The sequence below is a fragment of the Trachypithecus francoisi genome, unplaced genomic scaffold, assembly GCF_009764315.1.
Source record: "Trachypithecus francoisi isolate TF-2019V2 unplaced genomic scaffold, Tfra_2.0 Lachesis_group12, whole genome shotgun sequence".
NCBI lineage: Eukaryota > Metazoa > Chordata > Mammalia > Primates > Cercopithecidae > Trachypithecus > Trachypithecus francoisi.
In genome coordinates this window covers 27,201,143-27,220,086 of record NW_022681457.1, presented here as the reverse complement: position 1 = coordinate 27,220,086, position 18,944 = coordinate 27,201,143, and the positions used below count along the sequence as shown (strand labels likewise).

The 18,944-nt window shown below is 34.4% G+C and overlaps 1 protein-coding gene across 3 annotated transcripts in view; it reads right to left on the bottom strand.

The window, feature by feature from the left end:
- Window positions 1–1,250: 1,250 nt before the first annotated feature.
- Window positions 1,251–18,944, bottom strand: part of LEPR (leptin receptor) — an 86,111-nt gene continuing 68,417 nt past the window's right edge. Inside the window, exons 15-20 of one of the 3 annotated variants that reach the window (XM_033225187.1) lie at window positions 17,541–17,723; window positions 15,697–15,792; window positions 14,266–14,371; window positions 12,776–12,851; window positions 8,889–8,981; window positions 1,251–2,075 (exon numbers count right to left, since the gene is read on the bottom strand). In XM_033225187.1, the coding sequence (XP_033081078.1) occupies window positions 1,251–2,075; window positions 8,889–8,981; window positions 12,776–12,851; window positions 14,266–14,371; window positions 15,697–15,792; window positions 17,541–17,723 (1,379 nt within the window). Of the gene's footprint in view, window positions 2,076–2,839; window positions 5,125–8,888; window positions 8,982–12,775; window positions 12,852–14,265; window positions 14,372–15,696; window positions 15,793–17,540; window positions 17,724–18,944 lie in introns of those variants that run through there. The other 2 variants (XM_033225185.1, XM_033225186.1) reach the window with 2 other exon arrangements.

The window sequence follows — 18,944 nt, the reverse complement described above, 5'->3', positions numbered from 1 at the left end:
TTCTACTTAATACATTTTATAATCTTCATTTTTTTCTACCACACTCAGCTAATTTTTGTGTTTTTTTGTATAGACGAGGCCTCACTATTTTGCCCAGGCTAGTTTTAAGACTTCTGAACTCAAGCGATCCACCTGCCTCTGCCTCCCAAAGTGCTGGAATTATAGGCGTGCACCACTGTGCCTGGCCTCTACTTAATAAATTTTGATTATAAGTCATTTTTAAAAAATTGATGGCTATGTAGGGTATAGGTAAAAACATAATCATTAACATTAAAAAATCTGCATTTAAATCTGAATTCTGATTCCATCACCCACTGACTGTAACCTTGGGCAAATTATTTACTGTCCTCATCTTTAAGGAGTAGCATAGTAATAGATGTCTCATAAAATTATTGCAATAATTAACTGAATTAAGGTATGTAAAGTACTACACAGTGGTTGGTTTATGTAGAGAGAATGCTCAGTGAGGGAAAAAAATAGCATATGTCCAGGTGGGGATGGGGGAAGACAATTATTCTGAAGAGATATACAGTGACATTTGGCAATCAAACTTCATCAGAAAATGACCACTTCAACATCTTTCAGAGAGAAGAATTAAAACTGACATTATGTTTTCAAAAGTGCTTGTGCTGTCATCAAAATACAGATTGTGGGCATCGCCATTCTTGGAGGTTATTTCATTCTATGGTACATATCTTAAATTTGGTACACAACACTTGGCTTATTAGTCTTCACAAGTATAACCCCTTAGTCCAGGGCTGAATTCTCTGTTTATCTTAAACATTTAGGGAAGTCTTACTTCAAATCCTACAGTCTGATAGCACAAAATATAAGTACATAACATACTCTCAAAACACACAAGGACACGTGTTAAGAATGTGAGTGTGTGTGTGTGTGTGTTGGTACAAAACAAAAACTTAAGGTAAAACAACACGCTCTCTGAAAAAAACAATTACATTTCACAAAAGATAGTGTCTATTGGGCTTATTTCTAGCTGGAAACAAGGGACCTTCCCACTACAGATTGGGAATAAAATAGAAGAGCGTGTCAACATTGGTAGGCTTATGAAGGCTTTCTCAAATTTTTTGTCTATACTACTAAGAGAGGACAAACAGACGACATTCATTTGGAACAATTATTTTCAAATTTGACTCTGGTTTCTTTTCTCTCTCCCACCCACAACTATAAAGTAATCTATTACACTTTACATGACCCATTATAACACAAATCTGAAGGTTTCTTCAGTGAAATTACACAGTTAGGTCACACATCTTGTTTTCCATGATCTTATGAGTCTGAGTAGAACAAGTTTGGAATTGAGGCATGTAAGATGCAAAAGTCTTCTTACTAGAAGTTTCTAAGTTGAAATTATTTTCTACAAAGTGTGAGCAACTGTCCTGGAGAACTCTGATGTCCGTGAATAAACAGGGGGCTGGGAATGGGCACAATACCCTTGACTTGTCAGTCAAAAGCACACCACTCTCTCTCTTTTTGATTGAGGTGACCCCTAAATAATAGATAGACTTTTCATCATTATTTTCTTCAGGGAAATTTCCCTCCAGTTTCAAAAGTTCATCCAATCCTTCTGAGAATGTGAGGTGTGGTAAAATTATGTTGGGACGCTGATCTGATAATATAAAAAATGCCTGGGCCTCTATCTCCCATGAGCTATTAGAGAAAGAATCCTTCAATGGAGAATTTTTGCTAAAGAAGCACTTGGTGACTGAACTATTTATAAGCCCTTGTTCTTCATCAGCTTCACTTGGTTTAGAGTTGCTGATCAGCGTGGCATATTTAACAAAGGGTTGTCTCTGGCTTTCGTCCTCACAGGTTACCTCAGTACCCTCAGCCTCAGAGAAGTTAACACTGTTGAACTGGTCACTAATACAAACAGAACCCTTTTCAAGATCTGTTGTTGAAAGTAGAGAGACCACAGTTGTTGGCACCATCTCATCTTTATTTTTCCATGATGTATCAACACTGATATCTTCTGAAATTGTTTCAGGCTCCAAAAGAAGAGGACCACATGTCACTGATGCTGTATGCTTGATAAAAAGATGCTCAAACGTTTCTGGCTAAAAGAAAACACACATTTTAAGGCTCAATTATGTTAAAAAATTTTGCTTCATTATGTCATACTGGCAGAAATGGAAGTGTGTTAAGTTAATAATAAAGGACGTAAGTCAACCACAAATTAACTAGTTTTTTACTAAAATCCATATATCAAAAAGCATAAGGAAGAGCCCGTTTAAGATAGCATTTGGAAGTGGGACAAAACAGACTTAGACTTGAGTTCTTCCAATTCTACAACCATGAACAAGTACATTAACCTCTCTGCCTTTCAATTTCATCATCTCTAAAAATATGCTTCATGGTGTTGTGGCTAGAAATAAATTAGTGTCTGCAAGTGCTTAGCTCTCAGGAAAGACTGGCTACTGTTATTGGAAAATGCTATCTTCTGAAAATACTTTCTTCCTAATATTTTGTAGCAAATTACATTCCCACAAACTAAAAATTTTAGCCCAAAATTGAAAAAAGTGGATTATAATAAAATGAAATGACCAAAATAACTTGTCTAAAAACAGTTAAAATAACTGTATTGTGAAATAAGATATGGTATGAAAGTAAACTAATTGTGTTGACTATTAAAAACTTATCTGCTGTATACTGAGAATCTGCTTGGGACTATCTGAAAATAAGAGCTAATAATATCACATGTTGAGAACAATGATGATGAAGGAGATGATCACACACTGGTAAATTACTATTCTTTATAAATAACTTCATGTAAAAATATTTACTATGGACATGTGAAATGAAGACAAATACACAAGACAAATGTACATCATATTTTTTATAGAAATGATTATATCACAAAGAAAAATCCTGCCAAGCAACTACAAATCAAGAATCTGCAGGCAAAAATCTCAATTCATACAATGTAAACACATTGAAAAAATAAATGCAAAATAAAAAAAGCTGTTGATACATCACATTGAAAAATTAACACAACTAAATTAAGGTCTATAGAAAATGTGTTAAGCTTATATATCATACATGTCATTTAACTTGAATTTTACAATTTTTAAACTAATAGAATTCAGATTCATTGCTTGAAATAATGGTATACCCAGCTGTTCTTCATAATGGCAAGTATATTCCAGATACAATACAATTTATTTAGCATAGTTTTATACTCTTAAGTAGATTATGTTAGTGATTAAAAACATAAAGGAATAAATATACCAAGCACAAAATATAATAATAAAATAGACTTATGTAGGTATTAAAATACTGCATAATGACAAATACTGAATTAATACAATTTTTCCTATTAATCACAATCATAATATATGAAGAGAAAACTGTTCCTATGTCTGTTTTTTTCCTAAAGAAATCTATAGTTCTATAATTTTCTTCAAAAATTTGCTTGCCCATTTTCTTTTTTCTTTAGGCTTCTACTATATATGGACTGAACTGTCTTAAAATTTAAATGAACCTACATATTAAGATTGTCAAATAAAGGAATTAGATGCTATCAATATGAAACAAGGAATACATACAAAAAAACCCATAACCATAGTCAAGATCACATACGTCCTTCAAATGATGTGTTTGATATATTTCATGCTCTCTAAAATGTCATTATCAGTATCTGTTGAAATCAAATACTGTAAATGCCTTCAAATGCATTCAGATAGAATATTTCACTCATACTTGATAAGAAATCTCATACTCATATACTATTGAAATATGTTTTGTCAGTGAGTTATAAAACTTTATTAAAAGTATATTCATTTTTAAAATTTCATGATGTGCATCTTTTTTAAAGATTTTAGAATAATCTGGGCACATATTAAATATGTGTTCAGTGGGCAGTAAAGAATATCCTTTCATAATTTCACATTTAGATTTTACATTTCAATGACATGTATTAGTAGTCAAGAACGGAAGAAAGACACATTCTTCCTGTTTTTGTAGAGTTCTTTTCTACGTTCAAATAAAACTATGAGTAAAATCTAAATATAAGGGATCCATATATACATATATATACTTATATATAATAAATTTGAATACTGAGTTCATTAAACACAGTCTTTGGTTTGGTTTGAATGTGAGCAACACAGTGTAATTCGTGTGCTGAATTCATAAAACCAGCAAGCGGTCTGTTTGAAAGTAGAAAAGTCCTGTCCTCACCATGAACTATTTGTAAAAGCTCCAAAGAGTCTCCCTTTCTTGCATCACTGCCCATTTCCCTGCCTGCCAGAGGTCTTGGATGGTTTAGTGGAAGTAAATTAGATTTAGGTCATAATTAAACAAGAAAGCTGGATTAGAAGTTGATGTTCCCTTCTGATCTGGTCCATCTGACCTGGATACGTAGGGTCATTCTTATATGAACTGTAACTCCCACTGTCCTGTGACCAGCAGAAACACAACTTCGGGCTTCCTTTTAACTGAAACAGAAGTTAGCACTTAAGCATTTTCAAGGATATTGAAAACTGAAATTCTCAGGCTGAACAAAGTTAGATATAAAAATGCCAGGAAATATTCAGAAGAACACCCGAATAGGCTGATTTTTAGGCTGAGGTGTCTATAAAGGAATCTAAAATGGAAAATTTTGGACATAAAAATACAAACTAAATATTTTCACTGATTCTATACTTACAATCATTGTATTTTTAAAGCTATTTGTCAGACGTTGCAGTTTTAGAGTTCACCTAATTACAGCATTGTCTACTACGTATTTGATGACATTTAATAGATATGTAATGACAGCAACAGCCTTAATTTTCTTTATGTTTTATGACCAGGAATATGACAAATCAAAAGCCAGAAATCATGAATATTACTTTTAAACTTTAGATGATTTGAAAATTACTCATACATCCAAACTGAACTGGACTCAAATCTATATTTTGAACCCAAATTTACACATCTATTTTAAGTTCTAAATCAACATAATCCACCATATGTTAACTCTCAGAAGTTCAACTGAATTTTTTTTAGATTTGCTCCCCTTCTTCAAAATGTAAAAATCTTCTAATACTCTATAGACTGTTGGGAAGTTGGCACATTGGGTTCATCTGTAGTGATCATGATTAGACTTCAAAGAATGTCCGTTCTCTGTTTAGATAAAATAAAACAAAATAAGAAAGCAAAATAAAAAATCACTCACAAAGAAAAAGATAAAAGATTTCAATAAACATTGTCTGTCAAGCATGGGTTCTGGACTATAAATTTTTGTGTCAGGTTACAATAATGCATCCTTTTGGGAAAGGGCAAAATTTTGAACTAAGGTGGCTTCTCCCATTTTCTTAATGAATGTCTTCATATCACCCTCTAAGGACAGCTTTAATAACCCCAGGAAGGGAAAAACTTACAGGGAAATAACAGAATAGGTAAAAGGAGAGAAGAACAACGAGCTGGAAATGTTAAAAGAGGGAGAACCAACAGCAATATAGGATAGTTTGGAACGAGAAAGAATAAAAGAGGAGAGCAGTGAAAAGAAAAATTAAAAAAATAGAAATAAGTGCTAAAAATGGTAAAGAATAGAATCACAGAACCATTCATTACCATGGGTTTTTAAAATCTAGCAATAAGATCTGAGAAATCATATGGTCCAAGTGTCTCCCTTTTTTCTGACAAAGCAATTGAGGCTGCCAAGATCATTTGCTAAAGGTTACATGGATAATTAAAGTATAGGGAGGACCCTGACTTAGTTCTTTTTTTCTAGTCCAACAATCTTTCTATAACACAATGGAAGATGAAAGGTTGTCCCAAACACAAATAAGCAGAAGAACATGTTATTTGTTTTCTTTACTACTTGCTGTGCTAAAATTCAGCAGATTGATTTATACTCTCTCCTGGTTCCTCATAACCTGAGGGCCATAAGGAACAAAAAAATAAACAAAACTGAAGTTGTGTTTTTAGGGGAGTGAAATATACACTTCTAGGCCCAGTAATGTGCATTTCCGGGCATAGCGGAGATGGTTACTTCTAAACAGAACTTTTAACTCGAAAATGCACCAGCTCTTCCACACATTTGGAAGGCCATCTAGCAATGTTAGGGATGCTTCTGATTCAGATCTGTGAGGATGGTGTTTTGGGAGTCCACAGGTTGTTGAGCTGCTTATTTGGAGGCCTAGGGCTGGCTGGGGAATCTAAGATAGTTTTTAGATCCCAAGGAAAAATCTATTTCTTTCTAGCTTTAGCCCCACTAAAGGAAGTTGTTAAATGGAGTAAACTCTTGTGAAAGCTGGCATAAATGTAGACATAGCAGCATGGCTGGATAAAAACAAACAAAAAACAGAGAATGAGAAAAATATTGTAAAATAATTAAAGAATAAAAAAGAGTGGAGCAAATTGAAAATGAATTAAAGAGGCTTAAAATATCTTTAAGGGAAAAACCCAGGTTATTTGGATTTAGAAGAAATTTAACAAATTAGGCAGAAATGCTAAGGTAAAAAGGTGCAAAACAAAGTAAGAAAGGTCATAGTTCTTTTACACTCTAAAATTTGAATTGGAAGAAAAGCAAGGCTATTGAGTTAGCATAATACATTTTCTTACAACAAAAATTCAATCTGTGTTTAAGGTTCTGATTTTTAAGGTATAAACAGAAATGGTATTCTGATTCAAGATGGCAAACTGAACAGGTTTCTCTCTTGTCTCTCTAGAGATTCTGTTGGAATGGCAGTATGTAAATGAGTCAAATACAGACCCACCACAAAGAAGGTGATCTGAGAGGGCTAATGAGAAATGAGTAATTTTCATTCACTGCTAAAAGATAGAAAACAATTGGAAGAGTATAGATCAAAGAAGGTGAGCAAAGAAAACTGAAGACCAGAATATGTCCAACTGCAGCTGAGGAGAAAGAAAATTAGCCCTGCCGTATACAGCAGAGACAGTGCGTGAAGAAATGGCACGTAAAAACACAGGAAGAAAAGAGAACTGTGACTGGAAACTGGGGCCTAAAGGAAGTTCTATATATGGAATGGGGCTCTTCTACTCCTCTGCTGAACACGGAAGAGCCTTCATGTAAGAACTACCGTTCAAAACCAGACTGAGCGTTTGTTCTCAAAAGTCTGGGGAGGAAGACAGCAGCCATGGAATATTGCTAGCTGAGAGCACATCTTTCCTCATCTGGCCAGAGAACCCTGCCTACTCACCCAGGGCAACAATCCCTGCCTGTATACACTGGGCTCCCAGTCAGCCTATCTACTGTTTCATTCCTAAACATGAAAGGAAAACAAAGGATTACCAGATATTGGGAGGAAAGTCTGAGATAATAAAAGAGAGGCCAAGATAAACAACAGGAACATATGACCTAGAAGGAACACAGATAATTCAGGGTATAGAAGAAAAAAGAATTTTTAAAATAAAAGAACAAAAATCCTCGAATTTGTATTTCTAGCAACATTTAAGAAAATATGCATAAAACCAGAACAGAATACTCTGAGAAAGAATATTTGGAAATTTACAAAAATAATAGTATATAAAAATCCAACAGATACACTGGAAGAAGAGGGTATGACAAAGTCTCAGAATGTAGCACACACACACACACAAAAAGCAAAGAAACAGAAAATATGAGATAAAAGGTAAGAAATGTGGAAGATCTATGCAGAAGGTCCATCATCCAACATATAGATTCTAGAAAGAGAAACAAAGAAACAAGAGGAGAGGAAATTATCAAATAAATAATATAATTTCTTAGAATTGACAGGAGACATGGAATTGAAAGTCTCTTCAAAAAATAACCACGTTAAATAAAAAAAGAACCACTCCAGATTCATCATTGAAAATTCAAAACAACAAAAATGAGGAGAATTTTTTTTTAATTTTAGGGAAGATTTTGAAAATCATGTTAGATGTCTAGAAATTACAGGTTAAGAGTGCTTTCATAAAAATCAATATTCAAAATATCTGAATTTGGAGAACAAATTAGATACTTGATATAGAAATTATTACTTCCTTTAAAAAATACTATATTTGTATTTGAATTATTTTTAAAAACAATAGGCCCCTCTGGTCTGCTTTTTGCAATATACTGTGGGTTTTTTGTTTGTTTGCTTATTTATTCATGATTGGGTTTACTTTCACATTCTGGCTATTATGAATAATACTGCTATGCATATTCATATAAAAGTTCCCATGGGGATTTGCTATTTCATTTCTATGGAGTATATACCTAGGAATGGAATTGCTGGGTCATATAATAATTCTATGTTTAACCTTTTGAAGAACTGTCAGACTATTTACCAAAAGAGTTGCACTATTTTCCATTCCCACTATCAGTATATGATAATTCTAATTTCTCTGCATTCTCACCAACACTTATTATCTGTCTCTTATTATAGCCATCCTACTGGGCATCTTGTGGTTTTTATTTGTGTTTCCCTATTGTCTAATGACACTGAGCATATTTTCATTTGTGCTTCTTGGCTATTTGTATATCTTCTTTGGAGAAATGCCTATTCACATCATTTGCCCATTTTTATGGTGCTAAAATATACATAACAATATTTACCATTTGAACTGTTTTTAAGTGTATAATTTAGTGGCATTAAGCATATTAAGAAATATATTTTTAATATGGAACTGATAGCACAGGTATCAATTTGAATCAGACAGATCTGGATTTGAATCACAGATGTTACATGGACAGCCTGGGTGATCAAGACAAGCTACTGAACCACTCTGGGTCTCAGTTTTATCATCAGAAAATATAAGGTTATTAGCCCTATGAAATAATTAAATAAAATAACATGAATATGAAACATAGGGTGGATGGTAAATTTCCCTTTTCCTCTTTAGTAATATAAAGTGAGTTACGCTATGTTATTTTTCCTTTAAAAAGCATATTTTAGGCCGGATGTGGTGGCTCACACCTGTAATTCCAGCATTTTGGGAGGCCGAGGTGGGTGGATCACTTGAGCCTGGGAGTTCAAGACCAGCCTGGGCAACATGACAAAACCCCGTACCTACAAAAAGATACAAAAATTAGCCAGGCATGGTGGCATGCACCTGTAGGTCCCAGCTACCAAGGGGGATGAGGTGGGAGGATCAATTGAGCCCAGGGTCGTCGAGGCTGCAGTGAGCTGAGATCGCAACGCTGCACTCCAGCCTGGGTGACAGAGTGAGACTCTGTCTCAAAAAGAAAAAGGTACATTTTAATTATTTAGGAGATTAAAACAACAGGCTAAATAGAAAAAAGTTAATGAATTTTACAAGATTTTTATCATTAATAAAATCTTTGAAGTTATATTCTCCTTCACTCTTTAAGTGTTCTATTATATTCCAAAACCTGATTTATTCCTAACAGTGTTATTTATGCACCTGGTCAGCCCTAGTAATAAACTAAGCATCTTGTGGGTTAGCTGTGCTTAAAAAATAATTTACAAGATTAGAAAGTCAAATATTTCCAGAGATTTTTAAAATATCAGTCCTACAAATAAGAACATTCACACCCATGGTATTTTTAAAATCCTTCACATTTCTTTAATTTACCAGAACTTGAAAAAATGTGGCAATATTTCAATCTACTTGTATATAAGGTCTGTCAGATGACCTGTGGCAGCATTGTGCGCACCTCAGGGAGAGCAGGTGTGGCAGCAGGGTAGGACGTAGTCCTCAAGCATTTCCTGATTCAACCAATCTCCACCCAGTAGTTCCTTTGTGCCAGGCATTTTCTGGCAAAGGGAAAAAGAATTTGGTGCAGGTTTACACGGCATTTTGCTGATGTGGGCCTGAACATTTCATGGCCCTCCTGAACACTGAGAAGCCACTTCATGGTGGTCCATAGGTAAGATTTCAGAGCTTAAATGCTGAAGGGAGAGTGTTTCAGCCTCTTTTTAAGTGGCATTAAAAAGTAAGATGATCATTCCCTGAATTAATATATACTTATATAGTGAAGCTTTAGGAATTTTATTTAGATAAGTATTTAGGGTTTTTGACATAAAACCCTCATATTTAAGAAAACATCTTGTAGTCTTCCCATTTCCAGTTTGTGAATACGCTGGGTACTGCCTTCCACATGACTTAGTGTTTGCAGGTGCTTAGCTGGACACCACATCTCTGCCTCAAAACCTACTTAATAATTGTTCATCTACCAGATCTTGGCCCAAATGTAATTTGCTTAACTTTATTCATTCACCCCCACTGATAAGCCAGGTTCCCACATTATAAGTGCTCAGCACAGTGGGACCCCTTCTTTCACAACATGTAGTTTACAACTGTAAGGTTGTGATTGGATCATTGTGTGTTATATATATGTCACTAAATTTCTCATGTGCCCCCTAAATTTGTACAAAAAATAGTAATGTTATTTCCATGATAAATGTATTAATGATTATCTTCCCCACTAAACTGTATACTCAAGAGCATACAGTATTTTTCTTTTCCTTATAATGCCAGGGCATACTATAGTGACTGGTATAGGATAAATATTCAATCATATTGAATATATGGATGAAATGAATGCTATCACAGGTCATCTGACAGACCTTATATACAAGTAGATTGAAATATTGCCACATTTTTTCAAGTTCTGGTAAATTAAAGAAATGTGAAGAATTTTTAAAATACAGTGGGTGCGAATGTTCTTATTTGTAGGACTGATATTTTAAAAATTTCTGGAAATATTTGACTTTCTAATCACAACTACACAACATGTCACTGTATGAATTCATAATAAAAGATAAATGAGAGAAAAATATTTACTTGAAAAACTCGGCAACGCTGTTTTAATGAAAGGAGACTGCGGCTTAGTGAACAACAGCACAGGTGAGGAGTGTATAGGAGTGTGGCTGGTTAGACCAGGCAAAGTGAAGTTTCTATAAAAAGAATTGTTCATATATAAAACAACACTGCTGCTGCTTCTGAAGACAGGGCATTCTTTCTCCTGCTGAGAAATTACAATTCAATCTTTGTCATTGTTCATTATGTCTACAATATTAGTTGTTTACTTATTCATTGATGAGCTGTAGAACAGTGTTTTTCTAACTGCAAATCATAGGCCACTCGAATGTTGTGAAATCAATTTAGTGTCTTGCAACCAGCATTTTTAACAAATAAAATAGAATTTTAAAACATTCTATTTCAAGCAAGTAGTAAAACTGTTTTGCAAATCTTTCATTTAGGTCTTGCGTATCTCTATCTATGGTGTACTAGGTTGAAAGGCAAAATGTATTTATACATTAAAAATGCCAAAACTGCAATTACTTTTGCACCAACCTAAGTTTTTTCACTGTGGGTCATGGTGAAGAAGAAAGAAAGAAAAAGAAGCCACTGCTATAGAAAACAGCTGCTATTAGAACAGGCTTCAAAGCCAGACAAACTGGTAAGCTAATCTTGCCTCTAAAACAAGTTACTGAACCACTATGAACTTCAGCTTTCTCTTCTGTAAAATAGAGAGAATAACACTTGTCCCATAGGGTAACTGAAAGAATAATAATAGTAATATAAAATACACAAATATGTAAATAATAACTAATATTTGTTGAGACCTTACTATGTCACAAGTACCATCTTTTTTAGTATCCCAAACAACCTAATAAGGTAAGTAGCCTATTTCACAGAAGAGGAAATCGAGACATTGAGAATGTCAGTAAACATCTTAATAAATGTAAGAATATGTATCTCAGTGTTTTGCATATATACAACAGCAGGAGGAATACCACAAATATTTGTGATGGATAAAATACAGTCTTTGAAATCAGAGCACTATCCACAATAAATAAAACAATACAATGCTCTAGGAACTTAAAGGGGGTAGAAAGTCTTTTGAATTACACTGGCTAAAGGAAGGCATCAGGAAAGAAGGGCCTAGAGCAAGATCTTCATGTACAAGGAAGGCTCTGTGTAGGTGGATGGGAACAGTAAAGGTATCATCAAGGCCCACGGACAGAAAAAGTCGCATAGGTAGGTTGATAACAGATTGTAGAAAGAGGTCATTGAGTACTATTTATAGCTTCAGGAGGCTTTAGTTTATATCTTGTGTTCAAAAGGAAATCATTGAAGACTTTTAACAAGTGACTAATGACAAAGATGCAATCACCGAACCTGGATAATAACCTCCCAATAAGTATTGTTTAAAAATTTGTGTATTTTGACTTGACTGAATTCTATTTTTCCAGTTATATGAGTAGAAAGCTAACCTTGCTTCAAGGGACATTATGAGAATTAATAAAACATTCAATAAACTAGAGCTTTCTGAAAAATCCTACTATAGAAGTAAATACAAATTATTTTATTATAGTTGGCTAACTTTCATAAAATACTTGTACTTGAAAGGAACTTCTGCATAAATATAAGTTTTATTATGATTACTGCACCTTTCAGATTGTAATATTTGAGGATCATATAATTTTCTAATTTATTTAAATAATTATGAGGCTAATTATTGCCAATAAAAATATTGATTCCAGCCTTTTGCCTAAAGACAGTTTATACCAAAAAAGGTGTATCCAAGTATCTGTTGTCCATCAGATTGACCCTTAACTTTATAATATTTATTTTATTATGTGCTGTGACACAGAAGCAACATATGTATATTGTGAACTCTCATACGATAAACTATGCACTGAAATTTGTTTCTTCCTGATTTCAAATCCCTGCATCCTGCTATTCTTGAAAATATATAATAAATATACATATTAAGATGAACTGAATAAAATACGAGCTTTTAAATCTCAAAAAAGCATAATGCTCTATAAGTCATATGGCATCTAGAATACAATCTTATACATTCTGAGTTTAAAAAAATTGAAAAAGCAACCTTCTGAAAATTAAGTCCTTGCGCCCAGGAACAATTCTTGGGGTTTGGAACATCTTCCCAAAACAGCTTTTTCATTCTACAAAGGATAAACAGGGCATCAAAATTAGAGAAAAACATTCATATTGAAAATGTGAACAGTTAGTGAATAGACAAGCTAGAAATTAGTCCACCAGATCAACTATGCCTCTGTAGGATAAGATGCATTTTCACATGCTAGCCCATGAAGATTTCTACCAAACTTTTATCTAGACCAAAATTGAAAATCATAGTAATAATTGAAATAGCCAATACTTATTGAAAGCCGTGTGCCAAGCACCATGCTAAACACTGCATAGCTTTCTCTCAAAACTGAAATATTAAAAATGGCCACCAAGTGGGTACCAGAAAAAATTCCACTTGATGTGGCCCCACCAACTCACTTAACTAAAAGATAAATTCTGATTCTAAAATCTCCTCTCCCTCTTTTTTGCCTGAAGACAATGGTTTCTACAGAGATTTGGCATGTGTAAAATAACCACACTGGACTTCTCAGCACAGAGATTACCATGGCACCCATGCCACCATCCACGGAATTCAGTCATTTATTTGCCTGACAAGCCAAGCAGACTGAGCCACACAGTTCTGATTTCTAAAAAGCAGAGTGCCTGCTGATCATAAATGAACTGACAGCTCCAGGTCGCCACTAAAAGGCTACTTTTACCACCCACTTCACCACAAAAAGTCCTTGACCCAAACTGCAGAACTCTGAAAGTCATTTTTGCCACCTCCAAGAACATACTGCTTAGGATTTCCTGTTATAAGCTTGTTGTTTTCTGAATGTACATACATTAAAAAAAAAAAAAAAAAACTAAATTCTTCCTTGAAGTTATGTTGTCCTTGACAGAGCAAGAGCATCACCATCATGGACAAGCACCTCATTTTAAAATTCACCTTAATCAAAAACCACCTAAATCCAAAGGGCATCAGCCTAATGGCTAAGGTCAGCATGACCATAAATGACAAATAACATCTCCAACCAGAAACATTCCAACCTCCCTGACCAGAGACATGCCAGCCCCAAGATAACCTCCCCTCCTCCCAGAGACATTCCAACTCCACCATAAACTTCTCCCTCACACATAAACATTCCAAGCTTGTGATAAGCCCCCTCACCCTAAAACCAATATATACTCTTAGTCTGTAAGAGAAAGGGCTTCTGACCAAAATTGGCCAGGAGCCCCTCTCAGGTTTTATCTAAAGAAAACCTGTCTTTAACTGTTAAGCTGCATTTCGTGTTTCTTTCCTCATTCTTTAATTCTTATAGTCCTAGCAAAATGGAATGCCATTTCCTGACAACAGGCCTTTCCTTTTTATGCTTTCTTAATTGTATACAGACTACATATAAAAGCACTTAGAAGACTTTAATATTGCTGATTTAGAAGGTTTTAAATCAGGGTTTGAATATGCTTAAGGACTTTTGCCTTAAAGATTCTTAACCTCAAGTACAATACCTTTGGTGCGATATTAATAATATTCCAAGCAATAAGATGGAAGAGGAAATAATTACTGGCACAATCACATATAAACCTGCATCATTCTGGTGTTTTTCAGTATCATCTGAAAAAGAAATACAATTTACACAGCACAGAAACTTGAGGAAATATTAATTTCTTTCTGTATCAAAAATTATAGTAGACATTTTCTGATTTCAGCATAAATCTCTATTACCTTCAAAACTATAAAAATAAAGAACAGGAAGATAAAAATATGTTGTGATCACATTAATAAAATACTATTTTGTTCAGCATCATATCTACTATAAATTAGCAAAGTATTTTTTCAAATTTATTCATTTGTCATTCCCCTCTATCTGATCATGTTTACATTATAAGGGGTCAAGGTGTCAAAACTGTTATGATGACTGTCTCAGTATCTACTCCTGGAGGACCCAACCTTCCACACCTGCCAATCTCTATCTTGCTCACTCCACACACACTGATTTCCTTGCTGTTTCTTGAACCACCAAGCATCCCCACTCTTTAGGGGCTCTTCATACACTGTCCCTTTTCCTGGAATGCTTTTGCTATTTGTGCAGTTATGTCTTCACTGAACATCATTGATAGGCTCTTGGAAACTGCAATGTTAAGTCAAATGGCAATGTAAAACAAAACCTTTTTTTTCTCATCAACATTATAATGAAACTACCTTGAACAAAATGATGTTATTCAAGGACCTCCTGTACGTCATGTTGCATCAAGTTGCAGTTTCCAAGAATCTACTGACAATATCAAGTAGGGTCTTACTGCACTTGCAAGGTTTTACTCGAATATTATCTACCTCCATAGAAAGACCATTTCTGGCTATCAACTAAAATGCTACATTTAATGTCATCCCTTTATCTTGTTTTTATATTCCTTCATGGCACTTATTTCTATCTGACATTATATAATTATTTATTGCCCACCATTGTCAATTAGAGCACCGGTATTTAAGATCCATAAGGGCAGAAACTTATGTTCATGATTCAATCCCCAGTGCTTAGAACAATATTCAATTAATATCTGTTGAATAATACATGTATGAATTTTTTAAATGATTTTTATTCTAACACTAGATGAAATGTTTATCTCTTGAAATATCATTGCTAGGTTGCTTAGATTTGAAGACAAATTAAAAAGTAATAACAAAATCAAAATGTTGGTATTCCAAATACAGTAAGATGAATCAGAAATATAAGAGGCCCAGTGACTTTATTTCTATAGCTCCAGTTTTATTTTTGGAGGAAAAAAATATTTCCTTTGGAACCTCACCATGAAAAATCTACAGAAGACTCTGGACTCTTCCATGATCTATCAGAAAAAGAATAATCAGATGGCAATATTACTACTGACAAATTAGGCACACACATTGGTGTAAAAGGAAACTAAAATTATGATTTTTACCTTGAGTGAAACTATTAATTATCTTTGGTTTTCCCACTCCTTCCATAAATATTGGGTAAAGACTGAACTGGTACTTCTCAATGGGGATAAAATGATCTGAGGAGAAAAATACATAAAAGACTCATTTATACGTAATTAACAGTAGAGTGGAACATACGTTTTAAAAAAGAATTAAAGTGACTATCCTATATTTCCAAACATAGAAATTACTTATTATTTATGGATTAAATTATCAAGGGAGTTTCAAAACACACTTAAGCACTTCTAATCATCTAGTAATGACAATAGTTTTCCAAATATTTTTCTAAAAAATCTTACCCAGAGACAGAAGATTGCAATTTTTCAAAGCCATGTTCCAGTGATAGCCAATTTGTTCAAGTGCAGGGTGTATGAGCTTTTCCTTTCCTTCATTTCCTTTTCCAGAGCAATATGTTCTACTACCTCTCCCTTACCCCCAAAGTGGGCAATATTCCTTTTTTTTAGCTTACTTAGTTTCCCCATTCCATTCAAGGTAGCTGGGAGACTAAATAGTCTTGTGAAATCCTATGCAAACAAAATGGTGGTAGAGACCACGAGACCCTTTGCAATACCTGGGATTTTGATCCACAGAAAATGACCAACCCTATAGCAAAGCTCCAGGTGGATCGATCCATGATTTTCACAAATTCTAATAATATATGAATATTCTAGAAGAATATATCCAGAAGAAGTGAGATCTCTGTGAAGCCTAAATTTTATATCCTCATGTTTTAAAGAAAAGCACAGAGAGTAACCACCTGGGCAGCAGTGGTGATGAATTAAATTCAGGTCAAAAATTTGCAAATAAATGTACCCTGATGCTAAATTCTAGGTCCCTGATATAAAATAATGGTATGAGTCCTTAGTATGATATTGTATAATAAGATCATAGCAATCCTTAGCCTCCCTAGTTAACTTCCCTCAATCTTTACTCAGACTTAGAAATGCTGTCTTGTGCACTTACACTTTGTACTTGACTCACCTCCTGGGATAACTGGTCTACCTTTAGGAGAATACCCTGGTCTAGGTTACCCAGTTCTAGCTCCTCTGACCAGGCTAGCATTCCCACTCATTGCTAGTGGCCTTATAAGGCGGTACACAGTTTGAGGAAACAATTTGGCAGAAGATATCAAAAGCTATTAAAAAATGATTTAAGAAAAGATAAAGCTAGAAGCAACATAATCTTAAACAGTTTAAGTAGACTTTGGAATAAAATGCGATATCATTAAAAACAATGGTAGAAAAAATTGAGGAGAAAATTGACATGATATGATATCCCCTGTATAAAATATTAAAATGAGAAAATGTCAAAGGAAATAGAATTAGTCTGGGTCTGGTGGCTCATGCCTGTAATCCCAACACTTTGGGAGGCCGAGACAGGAGAATCACTTGATCTTAGGAGTTCAAGACCAGCCTGAGCAACATAGTGAGACCTTGTCTCTACCAAAAAAAAAAAAAATTTTAATTAACTGGGTGTGATGGCATGTGCCTATAGTTCCAGCTATTCAGGAAGCTGAGGTGGGAAGATAGCTTGAGCCCAGGAGGTAGAGGCTGCAGTGAGCCATGTTCGCTCCACTGCACTCCAGCCTGGGCAACACAGAGAGACCCTGTTAAAAAAAAAAAAAAAAAAGAAGAAGAAGAAGAAGAAAAGAAAAGAAGAGAAAGAGAATTAAATGTTTTGATAAAGGTTATAGGATTATATGTATTAGGATGGTAGTATCATCTATATTTTTGAAGTTTTCATTAACTGGCTATATTAATTAAATTAATAATCTGTAGTGTCATATAATCCATGAGAGCAACTCACTAAAGTATAGTAAACTTACCATGGATATAATACTTCTTAACAGATGAAGAGATTCTAAGCCATTTTATTTCTCCATCTTCATTAAGATTTTTCCACTCAATAATAAAATACATTAGCTTGTAATCACTGGGTGATAGTATCCAGGAAAGAATCACACAACTGCTGTTTAAAGGATAAGCACTGAGTGACTGCACGATATTTACTGAGGGGAAAAGAAGGAAATCAATTTTTAAATTAAAAATTAATAAAAAATCTACTAATACTTTTGAGGAACTTATAACCTACTAAAGAAGGGGATAAGGAAGAGAAGACAGACAATTTACACAAATAAATATAATACATGACAATTTTTTATATCATGAGAGTCATTTAAACAGAGATATGGGAATATATGATATTGAAGAGAAACATGGTACTACCTAAAACCTTAAAAAAGCAATTTTGTGATATATTCGAAAAGGCATTCTCATATGGAATACCGCACAAGCCGATTAAGCATCCTCTCCCACCGATGGAGTGATACTCTCAAAGCACAAATCTTTTCATCTTAACACTACCTGTACAGCATCCCACTTAAAAGCCTCCAGCAGATTTCTACATTTGAAGGTAAAATTCCTATCATGCCTACAAGGCCCTGAGGGCCAAGTCTCAACCTACCTCTCTGCCTTCCATGATTTTCCACACCAAAGTCACCTTTGTCTGTCTTCATTTTCTATCATGTGCCCTTGACTTTTGATCTGGCTGATCGTGTTAGCAGCCAATGCTTTTCCTGCCCTTCCCTACATCTTTTGGGGAAGTTTAATTCCTACTCACATTTCAGATTTCAGTTCAGTACCACTTCCTCAAGGTTGCTTCTCTGAATCTCAATGCCAGGTCAGGATCCTTTCTTTCCTTTCATAAAATTATACTCCTTTCCTGCAGGCCCTTATCTCAGTTTGCAAATAGACATTCACTTATATGATTTTTTCATTAATACCTGTCTTACCTATTTGGCTCTGGATGCTCCAATCATTATAGTTTCTCTCACATTACAATTCCCACTACCTACCCAACTGAGGCATTCTACAGATATTTCTAGAATATATATACTTAGAAAATGTTAAGCGTAAAACATTGAGCTGGGTACTATGGAACTCGTAAGATGCTTACACTATACATACAAAGGTAATCATAATATAAAGCAGGACATAAAATACTTTAAGAAAGACAGGAAGGACTCTGAGATTTAAAGAAGAGATAGGGCATATCCAATAAAGCAATAAGCAAAGATTTCAAGAAGGAGGTAACACTTGGAAAGGCCTCTATAGATTGGTAGAGACACAGAAAATTTGTGTTTTCCGTTAAAAATTTACATTTTGAATATGTAACCTAGAGTAGAAACTCCTATTGAAAGTGGGTCTCAATTCTCTGATTAATCAGATAT